Source organism: Rhincodon typus, chromosome 14 (genome assembly GCF_021869965.1).
Source record: "Rhincodon typus isolate 14 chromosome 14, sRhiTyp1.1, whole genome shotgun sequence".
In the NCBI taxonomy this organism is placed as follows: Eukaryota; Metazoa; Chordata; class Chondrichthyes; order Orectolobiformes; family Rhincodontidae; genus Rhincodon; species Rhincodon typus.
The window spans coordinates 32,357,887-32,381,716 of record NC_063345.1 but is presented as its reverse complement, the minus strand read 5'-3'; the positions used below and the strand labels follow the sequence as shown (position 1 = coordinate 32,381,716).

Genomic DNA, 23,830 nt, shown 5'->3' with positions numbered 1-23,830 from the left:
ATAACTGAACAGTTCTAACAGGGTCCTTTAATCTTCACCAGGAATTCTGGTGTTCTCTCCAGTAAGAAAGTTTTTCAGGTATTTTTCAAGATACTTATAGAAATACAAAAAAAAACAAAAGCACAACAAAAGTTACCAAAAGTCTTCTGGCTTAATGTTGGCTATGCTTATACTCCCTGAAACACTCAACTTTCACGTGTAATATTATGTCATATGATTTTGATTACATCACAAAATATTTTAAACATGCTTTGTGGTCAGCAGTTAGGTACTAAATGTTCCCCGTTGGTCTCAAAGAAAGCTGCCATCAAAGATCCAACAATCTCTGCAGGGTGATTTTCCATTTGTGGAGGATAGATTAAATCTGACACAAAGAGAGTTGGTGTATGACAGCAGTGATGTCAGAAAGGAGGTAGACAGCTAATCACGTACAATAAATGAGGAAGTTAAAAGCAGTTAAAATAATTCACTTTTAATTAACATTTTCAGACAGCATGAATAAATGACACGCATAAAGCTAGAAGTTCAAATAAAGGCAAATTTTAAAAAGGAAATTTAAACACAAAATGGATTTTTAAAATCATTAGAAAATTTTGACATTCCACAATTATAAAGTTAACTCTTCAGTGCCAGTGAGGGTGGTCATAAGTATATTACAAGTTACACCTACTTCAACAAAGTGTAACATTTTCAGGAACTTTTATAGTAATATTAACAGCATACGAGTGGAAATATTTGATAATTCTAATGATCTACATGAGTACTGTATGGAGGGGTGTAATGCCTCAGCACTTAGCTGCACATCCTTTGGAAAAGTATAGAATCACTGGCAACAACTGATGGAATTCCAGGATGATATGCGCATTTGTGATTCAGGAGTTGCCATCAGTTTTAGTGGAGTGATAGCAATGAATGCTAATGGTTTCACCGTCACTACTGCTAAGTTAGACCATATACTACCACCCACTCCAAAGGTTGATAGGCAAAATTTCAGCACATTCACCACTTTGTTCAATTTCTATGAAAATATAATTCGCTGCTCTGTACAGAAAAATTCCAATCCACAGCAACTTTTATGTCAAATACCTGATCATCTCAGTTCAACATCCAAGCCTAAAAGTTATCAATGGCATGAATACTGCAATTAATTACGCTGATAGGAAGAAATGAAATCACACATTGCTGAAATTAAAACTAAATGTTTTATTTAAAGTCTCCTCCTTTATTAAAATGTTAATTTCGGCCTGCTCTCTATAGAATTATAAAGTATAACATAGTTGATTAAAGAATCCTAATGGCAATACAAGCAACTAATCAATTACAAAAAACAAGTCATGGCTATCTTTTGTCAGACAAATCTCTGTCCCATACCTAGACAGTAAACAATTTGATAATAATATGTTGTAAATTCATAACCAAAATGCTGTTTGTTAGTTATAAACAGAAAGTAGAAAACAAATTGCTGGAAATCAGAAACAAAATGTTGGAAACAATCCAACAGGTCAATTAGAAACTTTGGAGGGAAAAGACAATTTTACATTTCTATTGCCAAGGAAAGTATTGGGAAAAGGCAAAACGAAGGAAAGGCCAGAAATAGACAATAGCAGACATAAAACAGGATAACCTGTTTGAGTGGAAAACTGGATGTCTTTAAAAGCCTGCAATAATATGAACAATAAACAATAGTGCAAAGCATAAAAATATATTAAAAATACATATAAGGCAGAGAACTTACGAACACCTTGAATCGTGTAAGTACATTGCCGATATAAAATGGAATCAGGAAAAGCCAGGAAAGTAAAATAGAATATAGTACCTTAAGGGGAGGAGAAAAGAAGCTGAAACTGAGGGTGCAGATTGAACTATTAACAAACTGATATTGCCTTCCAAGCAGTCACCTGTCTCATGTTGCCCCAGAAATGCTGCTACACAAATGACACCTCATCAGATTAAAGCAAATTAGAGCAGATGCAGGAAATCTGAAAGAAAAGCAGAAAGTGTTAGAGAACCTCAACAGGTCTAGCAGCACCTATGGAGAGAGAAACAGGCTTAACATTTCGAGTCCAGTATGTCTCTTCTTCGGAACTCTTCTTGAGCTTGAAATGTTACCTCTTCTTCTCGCTCCCCAGATGCGTCCAGACCTGTTGAGCTTCTCCAGCACTTCCTGCTTTTACATCACATCATCAACATAGTTATATTGGTATTTCATGGGTAGGGGAAGATCAGTTGTCATGTGAGGTAGGAGCCCTCAATTGCAATAATGTGCTGGCAATTCAATTTGCATCCTTTGTAACAGTATATATTCTCTATCTTCAAGATTCTGGACTCCGTCTTAGAAATATATGGCATTTACAGAACAGGAGCAGAATATACATCCCAAGAAGTCTTATGTTGGTGTTTATTTTCTACAGTCATCTAACCCCATCAGAATTTTTCCTATTCTTTCTTCTTTGTGTGTTTATATAGCTTCCCCTTAAATGCATTCACGATATTTCCCCCATTTATTGCATATGGTGATGAGTTTCACATTCTAACCACTGTCTGAATAAAAATATTTCTCTTGAATTCCTGTTTGATTTATATGCCAAACAGTCTGTAGTTAGCCATAGTCCACGACTTCCTACTTCAGAGAGAGATACATGTTTACTGTTTGAATGGTACCACTTTGCATCAGGCATGGCTGACCATGAATCTCTCCCATTACTGTCTGCCATAGATAAGTTGGAAGAAATAGCAGGTTAATTATCGCTCTGTTCAGAAATGCCTTGTATTCTCCTTCCATGGTCAACAAGGCCTGAATTGGGACTTGAACTCAGAGCTTTTGGTTTAAAGGCTACCCATTATACCACAAGATTTCCTGGATCTTTTCACTGACTATCATAAATTTATAGCACCGAGTTCTGGTCTTGTCCACGAGTGGAAATATCTTCTCTACTTTAAATCTATCAAACCCTTTCGAAATTTTAAAGGCCATAATCAGATTATCACTCAGTTTTCTTTTTTCTACAGAAAAAGGCCCCAGTCTGTTCGGCCACTACTATTAAGTCTTTTATGGTGTCATTCTCGTAAATCATTATTGTTCCTTCCACATATCTCTATATCTCAATATGGAGACCAGAAATGTTTACAGTGCTCCTGGTCTAACCAATTTTCTATATAGGTTTTTTGCTTTTCAATATTAGCCTTCTAGAAATGAACCACCATTCTGTGTTTGTTTTATATAATCTTAATAACATGACTATGTTTCATTATACTAGACTTTCCTATTTCCATTTCTTGCCTGCTGTACCCCTCATGAACCCATACCATGACATCAATTAATTGCTCATTCCCTGTGTCTTCTAAATGTCTAGCTCTATTTGAATAACTTCTATGTATCATCTCATGTTAACAGCACTTCTCAGGCTTTAAACATTTCCCGTTTTCCACTTAAACATTCACAGGTTACTCTACTTCTGCTCTTGTATCAGTGTGTCTATCTGTACAAGTGCCATATATAATGATAGAGGGAGAATTTAATTCATGAAGTGGTACTGCGCAGAGGATGCCTAATTCCCAGGGGCAGACAACACTGTGGGACTCTACCTAACGTGCTACAAGACTGCAAGACTGTTAAACATAGAAGCAGGAGTAGGCCATTCGGGCTATTGAGCTTGCGCCACCGTTCAATGAGATCATTGCTGATCTAATAATCCTCAACCTCATTGTCCTGCCTGTTCCCTCATGCTGCACAGCTTTCCTCATGAAGATCTTTGCCAATTGCCAGGAGGTTGTGAATCTTTGGAATTCTCTACCCTATCAGTCTGTGGAAGCTGAATCTTTGAATATGTTTAAGATAAAGATGGATAGATTTCCCATCACCATTGTGGAAAGGGTTATGTGAACATAATAAGTAAAAGGTATTGAAGTATTCAATCAAGCATGTTCACATTAGATGGTGTTGCAGGCTCAATGGGTTGAAAGGCTTACTCCTGTTCCTAAGTGCCACACAGAGAATCAATGTAATCTGTATGGCATGATTAAAACCACAGATGTAACACATTTTTCCCCATGGAGTCAGTGCATTATTTAAGAAAGTTTATAAAATCTGCAAAGGTACAGACACGTAGCTAAGCTAATACGATATCTATTATAAAAGTTAAGATAGGTATATTATTTATTTTCAACACACACTTTTCAAAAATCACTTTAGTCTGTGTCACAAGAGTTAACACCTGGAAGTAGGTTTGTAAAATTATTATTATATGATTTTGTATGCATTTTAGATCTTTAAACCCTAGACAATTTTACATAAAACCCTTTTACTTTTGAAAAATTACATTGGCAACAATTACATTTTTCTGTATTTGTATGAAAATACTAATCAATACTGAATACTGAACAAAATATCCAGTATTAGCAGTTTGTAAGCTTCTTAGGCTTTAAATTTGATTAATTTAGTTTTAAAGGGAGTCACCAAGGGCTACTACAGTTTTTAACTTACATTAGTTAGTCTATTATCAAAGTATTTTCAACATGATATTGATTTTGAAATGCAGTAAGTTATGATTAAATAAATTTGATAAGCAATAACATTTCAGCATAGAAAAGGCACCTCAGTCATCATGTTTGCCACATGGACATACTATTCGAATCCAATTTTGATATTCTTTCCTTAAACCGCTTTTTTTTTTCTTTAGCAGTTGAACTACCTTTTTTAAATGATTCGCCTAAAATAACATTAATTCCATATTCAGGAACACTTTCCACTGTTGTGGAGGTAATTTTCTGTAATAAAAATTATGGACAAATATACCACTTCTGGTTTTCCTACTTAACCAAGGGCACAAATCTTAAAACGCCAACTAGCAATTTCTCTATATCTACATGACTCACTGAAGTAAACATTCTTTATGTATAAATCTTGTTAGTGAATGTTAACAAATTATTCAACAAAGGAATTTTAGCCAATTCCAATCAATTTTTTACTTGATATCAAAACTCATCTTTACGGGCAATGGTGAGAAGCAGTTATTTGGATTAATTTTCCCCTCCTTGGTTGAGAAATGCTGAGGTGACTGCATGATCCCACCACTCACTCTGTGCATTAGTCAAATGTAAAATTGGAATTGCAACACTATTATTATGTTTTAGTCATTGGTCTGGAAATGTCAGGTGGCATGTGAATCATACGGATGTTAGGATATCTGGCACTTATGTTTAAAGAGGATTTTTGGGTGTGTATAATTTGCCCTGTGTGCAAAGTAAAATAAAAATTGTTTTATTATTTTGGGAAAGTTTATAAATGTAAACTTTATGCACAACAAAATATACCTGGGACGATGTTACACAATATTAACTTTGACTTTAATGGTGATTTTAGTTATTTGGCCTGGACATAGTAATTGCAATTGCAATTGCAATAATTATGGAAAATCAGTTTATTGTCACCGAGTCATTGCCAATAGTAGATGTGTATTATAATAGAATATGTTGCGTGTAAAAATACATCAATGTATATGACTTCAGATTCTGACACTGCTGGTAGTTATACTGGTTTGGCAAAATGGGTGAACTAGACAGCATGTGTTCTAACTCCATCAGTCTCTTCATTTGGTGCTTTTTCAGTGCCAGAGGGAATAGCATTTTCACTCAAAAGTGGAGTTTCAGTTGGATGCCTGTGTACCTCAGATGCCTCCATCCTGCTATGGTCTACCTCTGACAACTGAGCAGCAGTCTCATTTGTTGTTGCTGCTGAGGCATCATCAGTAGGGACAGTTGCATATGTAGTAGATGTTTTCCTAGCTTCTTGCTTCACCCTTGAGAAAACAGAAATAATGAACAATTATGATGTTCTCTATAGCCATATGCATTTTCTATATAAATGAGAAATGAAAATTGACAAACTTGCTTATCCCTAAGTTTATTAATTTCTGTCCTGGCTTATAGTATTAATTGTGTCTGGAATACAGCCCTGTTGGAAGTAGCTAGCCTCAGGTTCTTGGCCAGATCATTATCAACAAGTAGGAGCCTAACCAGAGAATGTCAGCATGCTGTGGGACCATGGGCAATATTACAGAGGTAGAAGTATTCAGCCTTCATGATGGGACGAATATGAAGTCAGAAGCTCAACTGAGCATAAGATATACCAAGCTGGTTAACAGTCTATTTTAGCTTCAAATACTTCATGGATAAGGAGACAAAGTTGAAGGCTAGGGAACAAATTTTATTGCAGGACTGAAGAAACTGCCTTTAGTCTTCCCTATAATTAGCTGGAGCAAATTACTACGAATCTTGTACTGGATGGCAGACAAGCAGACTGATATTTCAGTGATAGTTTCCGAGATAGTGGAGAGGTTGACAGGGTTGATGATCATGTAGCGCTGAGTATTACCAAAGTACTTTTGAAACCAATACTGTGGTTCTAGATGATGTTCTTGAGAGAACTGCTGATTGTTTCAGCTAAAATGGGGACTAAGAAAGTTTTACGGTCAGCAGTTTCATGGGAATATGGTCAAGGTCAAGAAATATAGTTTCATGGAAATGATCCTCGCAGACAGGGCACGAGTGGAGATAGGAAAGAAGCTAGAGAAAGATGCAAATTCAAAAATATGGCAGGGGATTACGGGGAGAAAAGGGATATTTGATTGAGGTGGCCAGAAATAGCGAGAAAGGTAGCAGAGGCAGTTGAAAGCGTGGTCTCAATCTTGGTGATAATGAATCTATGTTTTCCTTGCCCTATTTGATCTCAGGTGGGTATTAAGGCCTGAAAGTTATCTGGTTGTAAGCAACTAACTCGGCCCAGATGGGGACTGTTTGTGGGATGTTCAGAAATAATCAAACATTCAGGTACTGTACGGATGCATGTTCCTAAGAGAGGATAAAATCAAATGCTTTCCTCTCTTTTTGTTATTGAGTTGATAACAAATAACAAAACACAGGTGAAAAAAAGCCTTCCTGCAATTTGAAGTTTGAAACATTATGAATAAAAAATTGAAAATAACACTCACTGAAATTCAGTATCGTTCCCCACATTTTTCTTTGCCTTCTTCTTTGCCTTCTTTGTAATTACCCAGACAATAGCTCCAATCACAATTGCTGCCAGTACTGCCCCAATTATGGCTCCTATAATGTGATCGCTCTCAGAAGCTACAGCAAAAAGAAGAAAATGAGGATAAAGAGAGTCAGTAAATAATTTGATCCTATTAAGCCACTGGCAGATGTTTGATGCAACCAACATTAGGTATAAATCCAGAATGTGTGAAACATTATGCTGACAGCTAGTTCAGGATTGGGAGTTGGATTCACAGTGTCGCACACTTGCACATACTAGACGTTATATATATTAGTTGACTGGACATTGTTCTTTGCAAACAGATTGCACCGGTTTCAGATACACAAAATAAATGACACCTATTTTGTTGTTCATTTCTCAGGGCATGCCTTGACCAATTAGAGTCAATCTGCCTGGTATAAAACTTGAACAAAGCTTGGCACTTGATTGTCAATCATCATCTAACTTGTGTTTTCTCAATGGCAGCAAATCAGAATCCACTTGTCAACAAATCAGTACATTCTTCTGATGCATTATAAATGTTATTTTCTCTTTACTTTAGTAATACTTGTGAATTGTTCTGATGAGTGCAAGGCAAAAAGCTTTGACAAAATGTGTATTATTTCTCAGCAATACTCAAGTTCAGTAATACCAAATGGTCACTCTTACATAGCCTAGAAAACTAGCTAGAAAATTCTAATGCTTTGATTTGAAAATGCCTCACAAACAGTGGCAACTCAAGATTGCAATCTTATGATATTTGAAGTGAAGTAGCAGAATACTAAACTATAAGAAAACTCAACGTTCTGTATTTTTGCAGGAAGAATTGTATTGCAGGAAGAAAAGATAATACATAAAAGCTTGAAGAGAAAAAATTCAAATATTAATGGCATGAAATTAGAGGTGTAAAGAAACGGTTTCCCAGAAAGTGTTAAATATGCAAGAGTCATTGTCGTCTTACCAGGGCATAGGGCTGCTCTCCCATTAGAGGAAGGGACAGGGAGAGAGAGACAGAGAGAGAGACAGGGAGAGAGAGACATGACTGGTGGACCTGAGGGTCACTATACCTCAGGTGAGTGGAGAGTCTGAGAAAGAGAACACTTCATGGTAACCTCAGCTGGTGCAGAAATTGAGCTGATGCTGTAGGTACCACTTTTCATTATAAACCAGCTGTCCAGCCAACTGAACGAACCAATTTCCCACTGTTAGTAACTTAACGTGGTATCCTTATACTTCACAATTGTTTTAAAATGGTGATTTGACATTTAGATTTTCACAAACCATAAGTTTCCCAAAAGTTATCTCAGTAGTCATTCTCCTACTTCTAACACTCTCATTGATGATTGTACAGCTAATCCCAATTCACTGTGGCATTCTCTCTTCTCACAATTCTCCTCCTTTTCTCCACTGTCCTTCTCATCTCAGTTAAAGTTGACTCCTCCAATCCATTGAGGTTGAAATACGTCTCATCGGATTCATTCTTCATTTCTCTCAATCCCACAAATCAATCTGGCACATTTCTCCCTTTACTTCTAGTGTAAGCTGTCGCTCTTCTTTCGCGCATAACCTCAATATGCTAATGTACATATATAGTGCAACAAATAAAGTCTAGCTATGAAAAATCCATAATGCAACTTTTGCATCTGGATTACAACATTGCATCTCAAAACTTGCTATTAAAAGTTGACATCAAATTTCTGCTTTGGTCTTAAATGTTTTGCTTTTACTAATCTGCACTACTCTACTGCTCATTGAAATTGGTTCTGAGATAATACCACACAGGCTGGTATCCCATCACCAAGTCAACATTTAGTTACACGTGGAGAGTCCTTGACAGTGATCCAGCTCCCTCAGAGCCAGCTCTCAGAGTGAACAGAACCTCTGACACTCCTGTTTATATCTATCAGCCAGGACTCCCTGATTGGACCAGATTAACATCCCCAATCAGGGACCTCATATTCTATGAGGGCCACCTGGCTAACCTTGTTACAATCATTACAGTTTCTATTCTTATTAACAATGATCATATTAACAAGCTTTCCCATTCATTCTATATGCTCACGTTTAACAAGGGCTTAAGTATGCTTACAGAGTGTTGACAAATCGATTGTACATGTCTCGTTTCCCAAATTATTAGATGCCGTGCATTGGTAAACACCATGTTCATGTTGTGAAACATTTGAAATGGTCATCAGTCCAGTTCTTGGGTCTGAAAGGTAAACAAAATAAATGGTGAGGAAATGAGTGAAAAGACTAATCATGGAACAAATAAATGGGAAAATCTGAAAGAAATAAACTGTAACTTAGCTACTATACTGTTGAGTATTGAAAACACTTTGTTTTTGATTCTTACCAGAGTAGCCAGAAATATTTTGATGAACATTGTTTACAATTTCCACCCAGTGATAACTTGGAGTTGGTACTCCTTGGTCAGAATGACAGGATAATATTGCTGCATTAGTCTTCGCAGGATGGGCTGTAATACCACACTTTGGCTTTGAGGGTGGAACTGTAACAAAATTAAAGTACTTTAACTGAAATGCATTGAAGGAAGATTATTGAGGCAAATGATAGAACATTTCAAGTTACCAAATTTTTTTGTTGGGTGTGAAATTGTTCTGCAGACTCTTGTTTATTAATTTGTGTTTCACTCTCAATGAGAGTGATGACCTACTTGTGAGAGTTTAGCAGGAAAGAATTATCTCTCCATAGTAATTTAAATAATGCATGAATTAAATTTAAGCATCAAAGAATACTTTTTACAAAGTTTTTAAAAATATAATTTCTGCTTCCTGATGTAATTGTCATCAGGAACAAGGAGCAATTGAAAATCTTTATAAATGGAAATAGGCAAGTTTTCTTCCTCTGAGTTCTTCGCTGCTCAAAACTGCAGTCAGCCACATTGCCTTTTCCATCTAGAGAGAGAGAGAACTCGGGCAAATCTATTAGAATCTTCAACACAAACACTATTTATAGTTTATTCTCTTTATTCATTAAATATACATAAAAGGGCAGAGCAATTGACAGCGACATTTGGAGACCAGAGATAGTGATAACAAGATTATAGAATTGGCAAGGTAGAGAGGGAAATTTAGGAATCACGAGTAGAGGAAACTGAGGAGAGCTCTTATGGTACAGTGGTAGTGTCCCTACCTCTGAACTAGATGATCTTAGATCAACTCTCACCTCCTCCAGAGTTGTGTCTTAGCACATCGGAGCAGGTTGACTAAAAATATCTCCAGGACAAAAATACCGAAGGTGCCCTTATGGCACAGCAGTAATGTCCCTGGTTCAAGTCTCACTTGCTCCAGAGCTGTACAATAACATCTCTGAAAGGTTGATTAGGAAATATATACCGGAAAATAGTGAAACCTCAACCAGGTCTTTCCAAGTTAGTAGTCTTCAAGGGTTGTTTAGATGTATGTCAATGAATCTCAAGAGCCAAGTATTAAGTTTATACTAATGTTCTAACTAAATTACATTATATTTGAAGTTGCTAGATGTTCTGGACCAGACATTATCAATCAGTGGGACAAAAACACTACAAATAGTCATTTTCAAGACTCCAGGCCATAGAATACAAATTGCCAAAATGCTGAATAAGAAAGCTTGGATTTCATGAGTTAGATTGTTGGGGCCTAGGAGCTAAGGGTTGTAGATTAAGGAGTGGCCTGGGAAAACCAGTTTAATAGTGGATTCCAAGAAAAGGAATTTGTAGAATACCTATGAGATGGTTCTTTTTTTGAAGCAGCTAATGGTAGAGCCCACTAGGGAACAAGCAATCCTGGATTTGGTGATGTGTAATAACAAAGACTTAATTTGGAAGTTTAAGGTGAAGGAACTCCTCGAGGGTAGTGAAAATAATGTGATAGAATTCACCCTGCAGTTTGAGAGGGAGAAGCTGGAATCAGATTACAAACAGTAGTACAATTGAGTAAAGGTAACTACAAAGACATGAGGGAGGAGCTGGCCAGAGTTGATTGGAGGGGGGATGGGACTGGCAGGGAAGACTCTGAAGCAGCAACTGCAGGAGTTTCTGGAGGGAATTCAGGAGGCACGGCAGAAATTCATCCCATGGAAGAAGAAATTTACTAAGGGGAGGATGAGGCAACTATGGCTGACAGGGGAAGTCAGGGACAACATAAAAGCAAAAAAAAAGCATACAATATGGTAACAATTAGTGGGAAGTCTGGGGATTTAAAAACCAGCAGGAGGTAACTAAAAAAGCAAAAAGGGAGAAGAGGATGAAATATTAGAGTAAGCTCGCAAGTAATAAAAAAGAAGATTGCAGAGTTTTTTAGATATATAAAAGGTGAGACAGCCAAAAGTGGACATTGGATGGCTGGAAAATGAGGTTGGAGAAGTAGAAATGGGAAACAAAGATATGGCAGAGGAACTGAATAGGTCCTTTGTATCAATCTAAATTGTGGAAGATACCAGCAGCTTAGAAACAAAAACAGAAGTTGCTAGAAGCTCAGCAGGTCTGGCAGCATCTGTGAAGAAATAAATCAGAGTTAATGTTTCGGGTCCGGTGGCTTGCTCAGAATGCTCAATCAGACATTATCAATCAGTGGGACAAAATGCTCAGAATGCTCAGTTCTGAGGGAGAGCCACCGGACCCGAAACGTTAACTCTGATTTTTACTTCACAGATGCCGCCAGACCTGCTGAGCTTTTCCAGCAACTTCTGTTTTTGTTCCTGATTTAAGCATCCGCAGTTCTTTCCGTTTTTACCAGCAGCTTGGAGTTCAGAGGTGATTGTAATAGCCATCACTAAGGAGAACATGCTGGGGAAATGCAAGGTCTGGACTTCTGAAGGAGATAGCTAAGGAGATTGTGGAGGCAATAGTGATGAGCTTTCAGGAATCAGGGAAGGTCCTAAAGGACTGGAGAACAGATAATGTAACACCCCTGTATAAGAAGCGAGGGAGGCAGAAGACAGGAAACTATAAGCCGAATAGCCTGACCTCGGTCATTGGTAAGATTTTAAAGTCCACCATTAAGGATGAGATTGCAGTGTACTTGGAAGTGCATAGTAAAATAGGGCTTTGTGAAGAGACGGTCATGCCTAGCAAATCTTTTGGAATTATTTGAGGAGCAATTTAGACAAAGGAGAGCCAGTGGACATGATCTATTACCTTTGACAAGATGCTGCACAGGAGACTGCTGAATAAGATAAGAGCCGATGGTGTTAGGAGCAAGGTGCTGGCATGGATGGATGATTAATTGACTGGCAGAAGGCACAGAGTGGGGATAAGGAAGTTTTCTTCAGGATGGCAGCTGGTGACCAGTGGAGTTCTGAAGGAGTCAATGTTGAGACCACATCTATTCATGTTGTACATTAACAAACTGGATGAATTAACTGAGAGCATTGTTGCTAAGTTAGCAGACGACATAAAGATAGGTGGAGGGACAGGAGGCTGCAGAAGGACTTAGACAGGCTAAGAGAGTGGGAAAAGAAATGGCAGATGGAATACAATGTGAGAAAGTGTGAGATTATGCACTTTGGTCTAGACATTGACTATTTTCTAAATGAGGAATAGCTTCAGAAATCTGAAGCACAAAGGGACTTGGGAGCCTGAGTTCAGGAATCTCTTAAGGTTAACAGGTAGATTCATTGGCAGTTAAGAAGGCAAATGCAATGTTGGCATTTATTTCAAGAGGGCTAGAATACAAGAGTAGAGATGTACTGCTGAGGCTGTATAAGGCTCTGGTCAGACTGCATTTGGAATATTGTGAACATTTTTGGGCCCTGTATCTAAGGAAGGATGTGCTGCCCTTGGGCCAGAGGAGGTTTACTAGAATGATCCCTGGGGATGAAGGGCTTGTCAAATGATACTTGATAGAGTTTAGAAGGATGCGGGGGGTGGGGGATCTGATTGAAACTTACAGAATACTCAGAGGCCTGGATAGACCACAAATCCTACCAACCTAAAGAATTGTACATGGTGTGTTATAATTCATAGAATCCCTACACTGTGGAAACAGGCCCTTTGGCCCAACAAGTCCACACCAACCCTCAGAGCATCCCACCCAGACACAACCCCCTATAACCCACCTAATCTACACATCCCTCAATGCTATGGACAATTTAGCATAGCCAAACTACCTAGCCTGCACATTTTTGGACTGTGGGAGGAAACCAAAGCACCCAGAGGAAACCCACGCAAACACAGGGAGAATGTGCAAACTCCACACAGACAGTTGCCTGAGGGTGGAATTGAACCTGGGTCCCTGGCACTGTGAGGCAGCAGTGCTAATCATTGAGCCACCATGCCTTCCCCATGTTCTTGCAATGTTTTTGCAATTTTCTCCTCAACCCTTAAACAGTGACTTCAAAATTTTTCCATTGACCTTATTTCCTTACAACTCATCTACCACTTCAACTCTCCAGCACTTTACTTTGAAGATCAGGGTGTGTGTTCCTATGCACAAATTGAGGCTTGAGGTGTGCCTTTTGCAAGCGCAACGAAGTGCAGCAAATCTAGGGATTACAGGAAGGATAATCAGGGTTCTATAGAGACATTAAACCAGGGCCTGGAATTGTGTTCAGCCAGGGCTGTCCAGGAGGTGAGTCACAATCTTCCCTGGTGTTTTGCTCAATAATAGGGTATTTATCAGGGAAAGTGCAGTGAGTCCTGGGAAAGCCATAGAGACCAAGTCATTGAGTATACTTAAGACCAAGATAGACGAGTTCTTGATTGGTAAGAGGATCAAGGGTTAAGGGTGAAAATCTGGAAAGCAAGGTTCAAACAGGTCACAGGGTCTCTGGTTTCTACCTGGGGCCAACAAGGACATGTAAAACATCATGGGCTCTGTGAGTTAAGTGGGGAAATTAGGAGTAATGTAAAGGAGCACAGTGAAAAAAGGGGAAAGCTCGAAGGTCATAGGGATCACAGGGACAGCAATACAAAAAGGGACATGAGAGAAGGGAGTAATTTATATGTCACAGCCAGAGCTTGCAAGTTATTCATGATAAAACAAAATTGAAACCTTGTCATGTCGTATCAGGAGATAACTACACAATAACTACACAAGATGACTGGCGGTGCATACAAAACAAGCAGAGTACGTTACTTAAACAAAAACAGAAGTGACTGGAGAAACTCAGCAGGCCTGGCTGCACCTGTGGAGAGAGAGCAAAATTAACATTTCAAGTCCAGTGACTCTTACTCACAGATTAAGTTACTTTTTTCTTTGGGGAATGGAGTATAACTTTTGGATATGGCTAATCTCAGTAATCATGCCTCCATTGATTCAATAATGCCACCCACCTAGTTTCAATTTGTATTTCATTGGCTGATCATTCATTATCCAAGAATGTGGATTAAATATGATGGCGTCAAGCAATCATAACCATTACATTGCATGTACTAACTGCCTCCTTGCTATGTCAGCTAGGCAAATACAATGAGATAGAGGCACTTAAAAGTGCCACCTAAATTTTCTGTTTCACAAACACATCCAATACTTCACAATGAGAGACAATGCTTCACAGTCGCCACTTTCACACACTGAACTGCAATTCTGAAGGGCATGGTCTGTGATATGTAAGGCAGCGTTGCTTTTTTGTGGGGAGGGGTTGTGGGCAAGGTGGCTTGCTGGCAGAATTCTACTCCCAAAATAGCATGCAAACTTTGGTTGTGAAAAATGCATTGGATAAAGTGATATACCTCAATGGCCCTTATCGAGGTATGACAGTGAGTACCTTGGAAAGCCTTCATGTCATGCTGTGACATGTGATGGATGTGAGGGCACGTGCGTTCCTTCAATAAAAGTGAATTATCTTTCTAACAGTTCCCAGGGATGATCTGCTCATGGATCTCACTTAGTGATTGTTTCCATGGCTGAAGCCCTTGTGGCCCTGATGCAACTCTGAAGACAATGTAGAAGGACTCAGCGATTAAAACTTCATCAATAAGCCAAGTAAGAAGAGCAACTTTCAGCAGCTGTTGCATAACCTTGAGAGAAAGACATAGCAGGTGTAGATCCATCACAGAGGTGGCAGAGAATGTGAAGACCCCAAATCTACAGGCCTCACTGTCATTTTCTTCAATGGCCTGAAAGAGAGTGCAGGGACTGATTAAAGGTGTCCCAGGTCACTCTCACCAACCTGGAGTAGCACCTGCACTCATAAGTACTGCAAGGCAATCCTATCAGCATTCCCGAATTTTTAAGCCAGCAGCTCATTTCAAGGAGCAACTGGAGTTCCATGCAGCATCTCCCAAGCTTCAACCCATAAATACCCCTGTGATTGAAGTCATTTTCTCTAGATTGCAGCTCATCATATCCTTCTCCTATGATGAGGAGAGTCAAGCAGCTCAGCCTGTGGGATTCGCCTCCATTGCTGTCTTCCCCCAGGTGCAGTGTGCTCTTGACTGCACCCTGTTGCTTTGACAGTGCCCAAGCAACAACTTGCTAAATTTATCAAAAGAAAAAGCTTCCATTCTACCAATGTTTAATAACCTGTGGCCACAAATGCTAAATCATGGAGGTCTGCACCAGATATCCTGGGTGCTGTCATCACTTTTACATACTCATAGCTTGCTGAGTCCTTCCGAGGTCCTTAACCCATGCAGGAAAGGCTACAGGAGGCAGCCTCCAAACATGGCTCATGTTACTTTGACAAAACCGCAAAGTGACACAGAATGTAGATTCAATGCTGCCTATGCTTCCATGAGGTCCATTGTGGACAGACCATAGGCCTCCTAAAAATAAAGTTTCAATGTCTATATTGTCCTGGTGGAGCCTTGCAGTATCGCCTGAAAAGGATATCCTACATCATTGTTGCAAGCTGTGGTCCTCACAATCGGAGCTGTGAAAAGGCCCTTGCCTGGAAGCAGAAAGTTTTAGAGGATGAAGGTGAGAATCACAACATTGACAGGGGAGCCATCCAAGACAGCATGACAGAGCAAGGAGATAGTAAGAACTATCAATACTGGAGTCAGAGATAACACAGTGTGGAGCTGAAGGAACGCAGCAGGTCAGGCAGCATCAGAGGAGCAGGAAAGATGATGTTTCGGGTCAGGACCCTTCTTCAGAAATACATCAGTGAGGGCAAGAGGCCAGGGAGAATCTCATTCAAATCTGCCTATGGGATGAATGAACACTGCTTTGGATTTTATTTAATTGTTTAACATTCTGATGGTAATCTGACAAGCACCCTCTGCTTACTGCAAAGGAGATGTGGTCCTTGCTATTTTTGCAGTTTTTGACTTTTTGTTTTGCTGAATACATGTCTCATTATCTATCTGACTTTATGCTTGATATCTTTGGGTGATTCTCACTTCAACTATCTACACACCAGCTGTCCTACTGACCTTAAGAAAACACCAGTAGGGAGTGAGTCAGTACACCAATATCACGTGGCGCTAAATCTCTTCAGGCTTCAGTCAGTGTATCTCATCTGAATGTTGTGCAGTGAGGTTCATGATAGCCAACAGGTTGGGAGGAATTCTGAGGAGTTTCCTTTTGACTCTTCCATCATTGGTAACCTTTCAATGTTTCAGGGTGCATATAGACTGCTAAATTACCCTGAAATGTTTAATCTTCCTCCAGGACAGCATTGAACTGTGAGAGAAAGCACATTGTGCAGTTTTTCTCAGCAGAGCAATGCACTATTATGGAGAGTGGACATATCAGCTGCCTATTGTACATCTCCCAGCCTTGTTTCACAGTCCACTCCCCTGCTGAAGTCATAGATGTAATGAACCACTCCCTCCAGAGATGTGAGGAATCCTTGCTGATTCAATACACTCACTCACAAGTTGGGTGTAGGTGTGGGATAACAGAGGCAGGACAGGTTCTAGTATGTAGCACAATAGTACTGCAATTGGGCTAGTGATTCGCAGCCCTAACTAATGGTCTGCAGACATGGGTTCAACTCCTATAATGGCAGATAGTGACATGTGAATTTAAAAAAAACAAATCTGGCTAGTCTAACAGCAACTAAGTAAGCCTTATGAACGTCACAAAAACCCAGCTGGTTCACTCATATTGTTTAGGGGAAATGAAATCAGCCATTTTTTACCTGCTCTGGCCTATATGTCACTCCAGACTCAGAGCAAACTGGGAATGAGGATGGCCACACACTATGAACACATTTTTAAGAAAAATCAATTTGATGACCGCAGAGTTGAAAATTGAATGAAAAATGGTGACAAGAAAATTATACAGGTGACTGATGAGCTACCTAATACTGTGAGCACTATTGATCTGATGTTAGTGCCTGTGAAATCCGGTGGATTATCAACTTCACACAGATAATCCCCAGTGTCAGATGGACGCAGCTTCTTGATGGTAATAGATGCATTTCCTGGGGTTTGTGCAGCCAGTAATCTGCCTTTGAACTCTTTGCTTATGTACGTCAGTTTGCCTTCAGAATAATATATCTATAAATGAAAACAGGCAAAGTTACAATACATAGGAAGACACAGGATTAATACTAGTTAGAAACTCAGGATTGTTTCCTCCCAGCACAAAACTATCCCCTGATTCAGCACAGACAACACTAATTTAATAATGCACCATATGAAGATCAATTACAAAACAAGAAAAATACTGGGGACTGCTGTTCTGAGGTTTAGATGTTTAATCCATTTCTGGCATTGGACTAATTCTGGAATTAAAAATATTCAGGCTTTAGAGTTCTGTTACATTGTTTGGTTACTACTGATTTCTCTTTATCTAGCCATTGATTCCTTGACATTTAGCCAGCTTTTATTTGGAGCTGGTTTAGCTCAGTTGGTTGAACAGCTGGTTTGTAATATAGAATGAAGCCAATGACTGCCAGAGTTCAATTCCTACACTGAGTGAGATTACTATGAATGATAGTCTGAGGTGTGGTGATCCTCATCTTAAACCACCACCAGTTGTCTCTCTATCTCTAATGAGGGAGAAACCCTACAGTGACTTTAACTTTCACCTAACCTGTCACAATATTCTCACTATCTTACAGTTAAAAGAAAACTTCACCTGAGTTCCCTCACAGGCTTTTTTAGTCCTTAATTCTGGTCTTAACCACCAGTGGAGATACCTTTTCTATGTTTACCTAATCATAATCTTCCACCTCACTCAAGTTATCTCTCACCTTCGCTTTCCCAGAAGAATTCCTAGCCTGGTTGATGTTTCCTGATAATTATAACCTCTCAGCTCTATCATCATGATTAGAAATCTATTTTGCGCCTTTGCCACTGTCACTATATTCTTATAACACTGGGATCAGAACAATATACAACAGTCCAAGTGTGGTCTAATCAAGGTTCTATACAACTTTAAAAAACCTCTCTGCTATGCAATTCTATCTTACTAGAAATAACCTCAGTGCTTTGTGTTTTTTTAATGGCCTCTCCTAACATCCAAACATAGACATACAGCAGCAGTAATCAACTCACGTTCAAGCAAAGAAGTCCTGATCAAACTTTCATCAGTGATACCAAGTCCAATCATAATTTCCTAGAACATCTCTGGTTGACATAATGTTAATTCAGTACAAAAATGGATTGACTCCAGGATCGTCCTGCATTCAATCACTCACTTCCTTCGTTAGACAAGTACATTACTTAATGTTACTTTATAAAGGGCAAAATTGCTATAGGCTTGTGCTCTCCTTAGAGAGAGGCAATCAGTGGTGAATTTAACCTAAGGATCTCTACAGCTCAGGTGAGAGGCAAGGTTGAAATGGTAATCTTAACTGGCACAGGAATTGAACCTACATAGTTGAGTATTCTGCATTGCAAACCATCAACAAGCCAACTGAGCTAACTAATGCATGCACTTTAAGTCAGCTTATTGTTTTGGTGATAGCTACAAAAATATTGCTTATAGCATCTTGAGGTCAGTAATCAGTTTAGATCATTTCACTCATTTCACATGGTTTTAATAATTCGCATCTCCTCAGGAACACACAATCACTGAAGTAAAACAGACAGTGAAAGACAAATCAGTTCAACAGCAAACAGGGAGAAGCAAGGTAATATCTGAACTGTTGAGGAAATGTTTCCAACAGTTAGGAATTCAGTGTTGTATTTTAATTGCGTGTAATACACCTCAGTGTAGTCATCATTTGTAAATTTAATGTAGAATGAGTGATAAAAAGGCTGATCATAGAGCTGTGGAATACTGAATTTCTTTGTTTGAATTTGAATTAATAAGAGCACTATTTGCCTTTTGCTGTGTAAAGTTATAATTGTTTGCACATTTGGGTTGTGCTAGGCACTTTGTTTCACTCCTCCTTCCGAAGAAGATAAAGAAACCATTCAAAATAAGTGAGGCTTTACAGGCTTATTCGTTCCCATGTGTGATCAAAAAATAACAATAATTAGATAAGCTCTTTGAGGAACCTGAAAGTTAAGGGTTAAAAGGTCAAAAACCACATAGGTGCAGGGCTGGATGAACACAGCAGGCCAAGCAGCATCATAGGAGCAGAAATATGCCTATCAGAGAGGCACAATTTAATCTCCTCGCCTTTCCAGTAAAATAGCAGGTAAGAACTTGGCTGTCACCTTGAGGAGAATGGGATAAACTCAGTTCAGATCAGTGAGATGAAAATTCCTTCTCTACCCCAGCTACACTGAAAGTAGATTCTCTCAGCCCCATCCAATTGGGCAATTATCAACGGAAAAGAGAATGTTCCTTATTCAGCAATAGCAGACACATAGTCAACAGTCACAAAATACCAATATCAGAAATAGAAATGTCCCTTGTTCCACTCAGGTGAAATTTTCTCAGTTTCAGTTAAAGTGTTTTGTTGAGTCACTTGCTCTGCCAGGGCTGGGAGTGACTTTTCTCACTCAATCTTCCACTTGTGCCCATCATCACTGAGGTAACCAAGCTCTTGGGAACCTTTGTCAGGGAATCATGTAGCTGGAGAGCTGAAAGACCTCTCTGCTGAAGGCTTCTTTTGGGATTCTGCCATTTGGGTCATATTTAAAGCCTAACAACATACTACTTCAGGCACTAGAAACAAAGAACTGCCCCAATGATCTTCACAGTTATCTCCAAGGACACCACCGAGCTGAAAGTTCGCTTGTTGTTTCATGGGCAGCTTCCTAGAGGTCTCTGTGTAACATGGAAAGGAGAAGGTAGTCCTTTTTGCTACAGGAACATCATCAGACACAGACAGCCTGGACCCCAAATGTAGCCCAGGTCAGTGCAATAGCCTGAGTTTAATGGGAAGTTCAGCAGTGCAGAAAGAAAGGATAATGATCTTCTGCACTCTGCAAGGATAAGTGACACGATCTCTGCCTGCCACCTCACACTGGGCTATCACTCACTCTAACTCTGCAACTTCACACACCTCTCACTATTGCATGCAGCGTGTCCACTCAATGGCTCTCACTCACCTCATTCTTAACAAACTGTTAAACCGGCCTGCATCTGTGGTTCCTTTTCACTCATTGTGGCTACTTCATCACCTCTCCTGTTCCTGCATCACCATTAACAGCTCTTCCATCCATTTCCAGCATAATCAATCCTTGAACCTATTTACTTGATTCCAAACTGGACCTGCAGAACTGACTGTGGCCAAATCTCCAGATTACAAGGTCAGATCTGCATACTCTGGTAGGACAAAGTGCCTGATCGACCATGGCCAATGGCCTGGACTGGAGTAGGGTGAGTCCCTTGACTGACTGTTGTGGTACATCCGGCTGACTGTGGTGCCCCTTTCACCAATTAAGAATGCTCCCCTTTGATTTCTACACATGGTCATTTGCTTGAAGGAAATGTTTTTGCCATGTACATTGCTGGCATATAATTGACATAGCGTACTGTGGTACATGTGCATCCCCTTGGCTGTTTGGTACTCCCTACTGTGACAAACTACCTGCCTCCCTTCTCTATACTAACAAGCAATGTAGCCCGTGGGGGCTTGTGAACTAAGAAAACAATATGAGCTGCACAGAAGTGGCAACCTGTAACTCAGTACTGAAGTCAGTGAGTATGCACTGAGAGAGCAATGTAAAGGAGACTTAAGCTGGAAGCCTCCAAGTCAGCAAAAAGCGCACTAAGAAAGAAATCTAAGAGCCATAACATGTATTCTGTGCAGATCCATGATATGTGTGTGTGTCCCGGCTTTCACAAAGTAACCTGGCAGAAGCATGCAACTCAGAAGTGCCCTTGAACTCCAAAGTAAAGGGTGGACTTTACACTCCCTTGAGTGGTGTGGGTGCTATCAAGCAATTTTTGCAAAAATGGAAAACCAGATTCCCAAAGTTGAGAAATACATTTCTGATTATTCTCTTAGGGTCTAAAACAACAAGTTCTGAAAATTGCTGGTGAGCTGTAGCTACTTTATTTACATGCACTTGCATTTCATTGTTAGCTAAACTTGGCTAATTTTTATTGTTATAATCCCAGCTGATGTTATTAGTGTACAAATCAGATCTCAGACTGAAATCTCGCTTCGTGTATCATTTTCTTTGGTTTCAGTGAGGTAGTCTCTCACTGAGATGCAATGTTGCAAATTTGGTTTTAACAATAAAACATAAGTTTATTATACAAAAGAAATTATGACAAAATAGAATAAATCAAACTGTTTTCACATAGCATACTTTGATACATACATAAAGTTTTTGATACATACGTTAAAAATATAATCCAAGTCATCATAAAACCATACTTTAAAGTAATCACATCAGAGAGAATTTTCCTTCTCTATCATCTCCATGGGACTTAATTTAACTGTGGCTTTAACATCCAGTCATAAGAATCTGATAATCTCTTCCTGGGCCAACATATAACTAAGGTTACTTCCTCAGCAACACCCTGTACAGTTGTAACAAGAGTTTCCTATTTTTACTCTCCAACCCCTGGCAATAAAAGCCAAAATTACTTTTGCATTTTTAAATACTTGCTGCATTTGCATGCTAACCTTTTTGAATTTCATACACAAGAACATTCAGATCTCTCAAAGCTGTAATTTTTTTCGGAATGGTTCTCCATTTAAATAATATTCTGCCTTTGATTCTTCCTAGCAAAATACACAACCTCACACTCAGTTGTGGTGCAGACAGGTACTAACAGCATGGGTTCAATTCCTGCACCAGCTGAGGTTACTATGAGGGTCCTACCTTCTCAACCTCTCCTTCACCTGAGGTGTAGTAACCCTCAGATTAAACCACCACTATCACCTCTCTCCAATGAGAGAACAGCCCTATGGCAACTTCACCTTTCACCTCACACTTTCCTGCATTAAACCACTTCTGCTAAGGTTTTTCATACTCAATCAACCCATCTATGTCCCCTCGTAGCTTCCTTATGCCCCATCATAAAATGCCATCCTACCTTCTCACCCTCCCAAAAAAATGTACAAGTGATTTCAGAGAATTATTATGTTGGTGCACAGTTTAAATGAAGCTTGAGATGAGAGCTTCTTTTCATGGTACAACAAACATGTTTGCAAATGTTATTGCTCCAAGATACTTTTCTTTCTACCTCTTATCATACTGCATCCTGTGGACTCAACATTCAAAATGGAGGATATGGAGAGCTGTTTAATTACATTGATCTACACTGTGGCCTGTGCTTAGCACAGAGACAGAACTTACCTGGTGTTGCCAGCTACAAAATCCTCGTCTATCAAACATGTGAACCGTCTTGGGGCAGTGCATCACGCTGCTCTCATCCACTTTGTAACCAGTAGCACAGGAGGTCTGCTGGATTTGGTAGAAATGTGCTGGTTGGATAGCTGACTACGTAAAAGCTTACATTCTGTCATGCTATACTGGTGAAGATCCCACTTAAATTGATTTAAACCATTTTATTGCTTTGAATTAATCTTGACTGGCAGTGGTTATTTACTGGTTTTGATCTCACTAACTCAATAACGTGGGATTTAAGATGAACAAATCTCCAGGACCTGATGGCTTTCACCTCGGGTATTAAAAGCAACAGGTAAGAAATTGCATATGAATTAATCACAATTTTTCAAATTTTTTTGTAATTGTGCCTTTGGATTATAGTGTTGAAACTATCTTGCCTTTATTTCAGATGGGATGGCAGGCAGAGAAGAAATGATGTGGACATGGAAAAGGCATCTGATAAGGATCTGCACAAGTTGTTGTTAAAAGAAGGGACAGCATATGGAACTGAAGGTATGAGTTAGAAACAGATTTGGAGGCAGGGTGCTGAGAGCAGGCATAAACCAACTATTTTGATTTGAGGGGTTTTGTAATTGGTAATCCCCAGGTACCTGTTGTGGACCCTCAGTTTTTCACCATTAATGTTTGGACACATCACATCTGGCTTTAGGAAATGCATTTCAGAAAGGAGGGTTTAAAGTGCCAGACTGACACTAGGGTTTAGAAGGTTAAATTATGGTAACAAAAACAGGGGATGAAGGAATAGAATTGTATGTGTAGGTACGTGGTTGGGTGCAAAAAAAATTACGAATTAAATGAACAGGCAAATCCACTAGCAGATGGAGCTCAATATGGGGAAGTGTGATACGATATGCTTTTGAAGCAAGAAATATTTTGTTAATTATGATATATGCAAAATCATGTAAGAACAAAGGGATTTAGCAGTCGGAAATATAAATCACTAGTGTAAAATGTAACTAAAAGTGCTTTATGGAATATTGGGTATTATCCTGGGATGTTGGAATTCAATGGTAAGAAAGTGATGCTTCAGTTGTACCAATCTTTGGACAGACTTCATCTGGAATGTTTCAGAGATAGTACGAACTGCAGATGCTGGAGAATCTGAGATAACAAGGTGTAGAGCTGGATGAACACGGCAGGCCAAGCAACATCAGAGAAGCAGGAAAGCTGACGTTTCGGGCCTAGACCCTTCAGAA

General features: G+C 39.3%; 1 protein-coding gene across 1 annotated transcript; it reads right to left on the bottom strand.

Annotated features, from left to right (window-relative positions):
- Nucleotides 1-456: 456 nt before the first annotated feature.
- LOC109937025 (V-set and immunoglobulin domain-containing protein 1) lies at nucleotides 457-22,643 on the bottom strand. The gene is made up of 6 exons (XM_048605307.1): nucleotides 22,581-22,643; nucleotides 17,225-17,423; nucleotides 9,387-9,542; nucleotides 9,123-9,242; nucleotides 6,990-7,128; nucleotides 457-5,798 (listed from the first exon to the last, which is right to left on the bottom strand). Exons 1-6 carry the CDS (start codon nucleotides 22,641-22,643, stop codon nucleotides 5,555-5,557), a joined length of 921 nt encoding a protein of 306 aa, XP_048461264.1. The 3' UTR covers nucleotides 457-5,554.
- Between the last annotated feature and the right edge of the window lie 1,187 nt (nucleotides 22,644-23,830).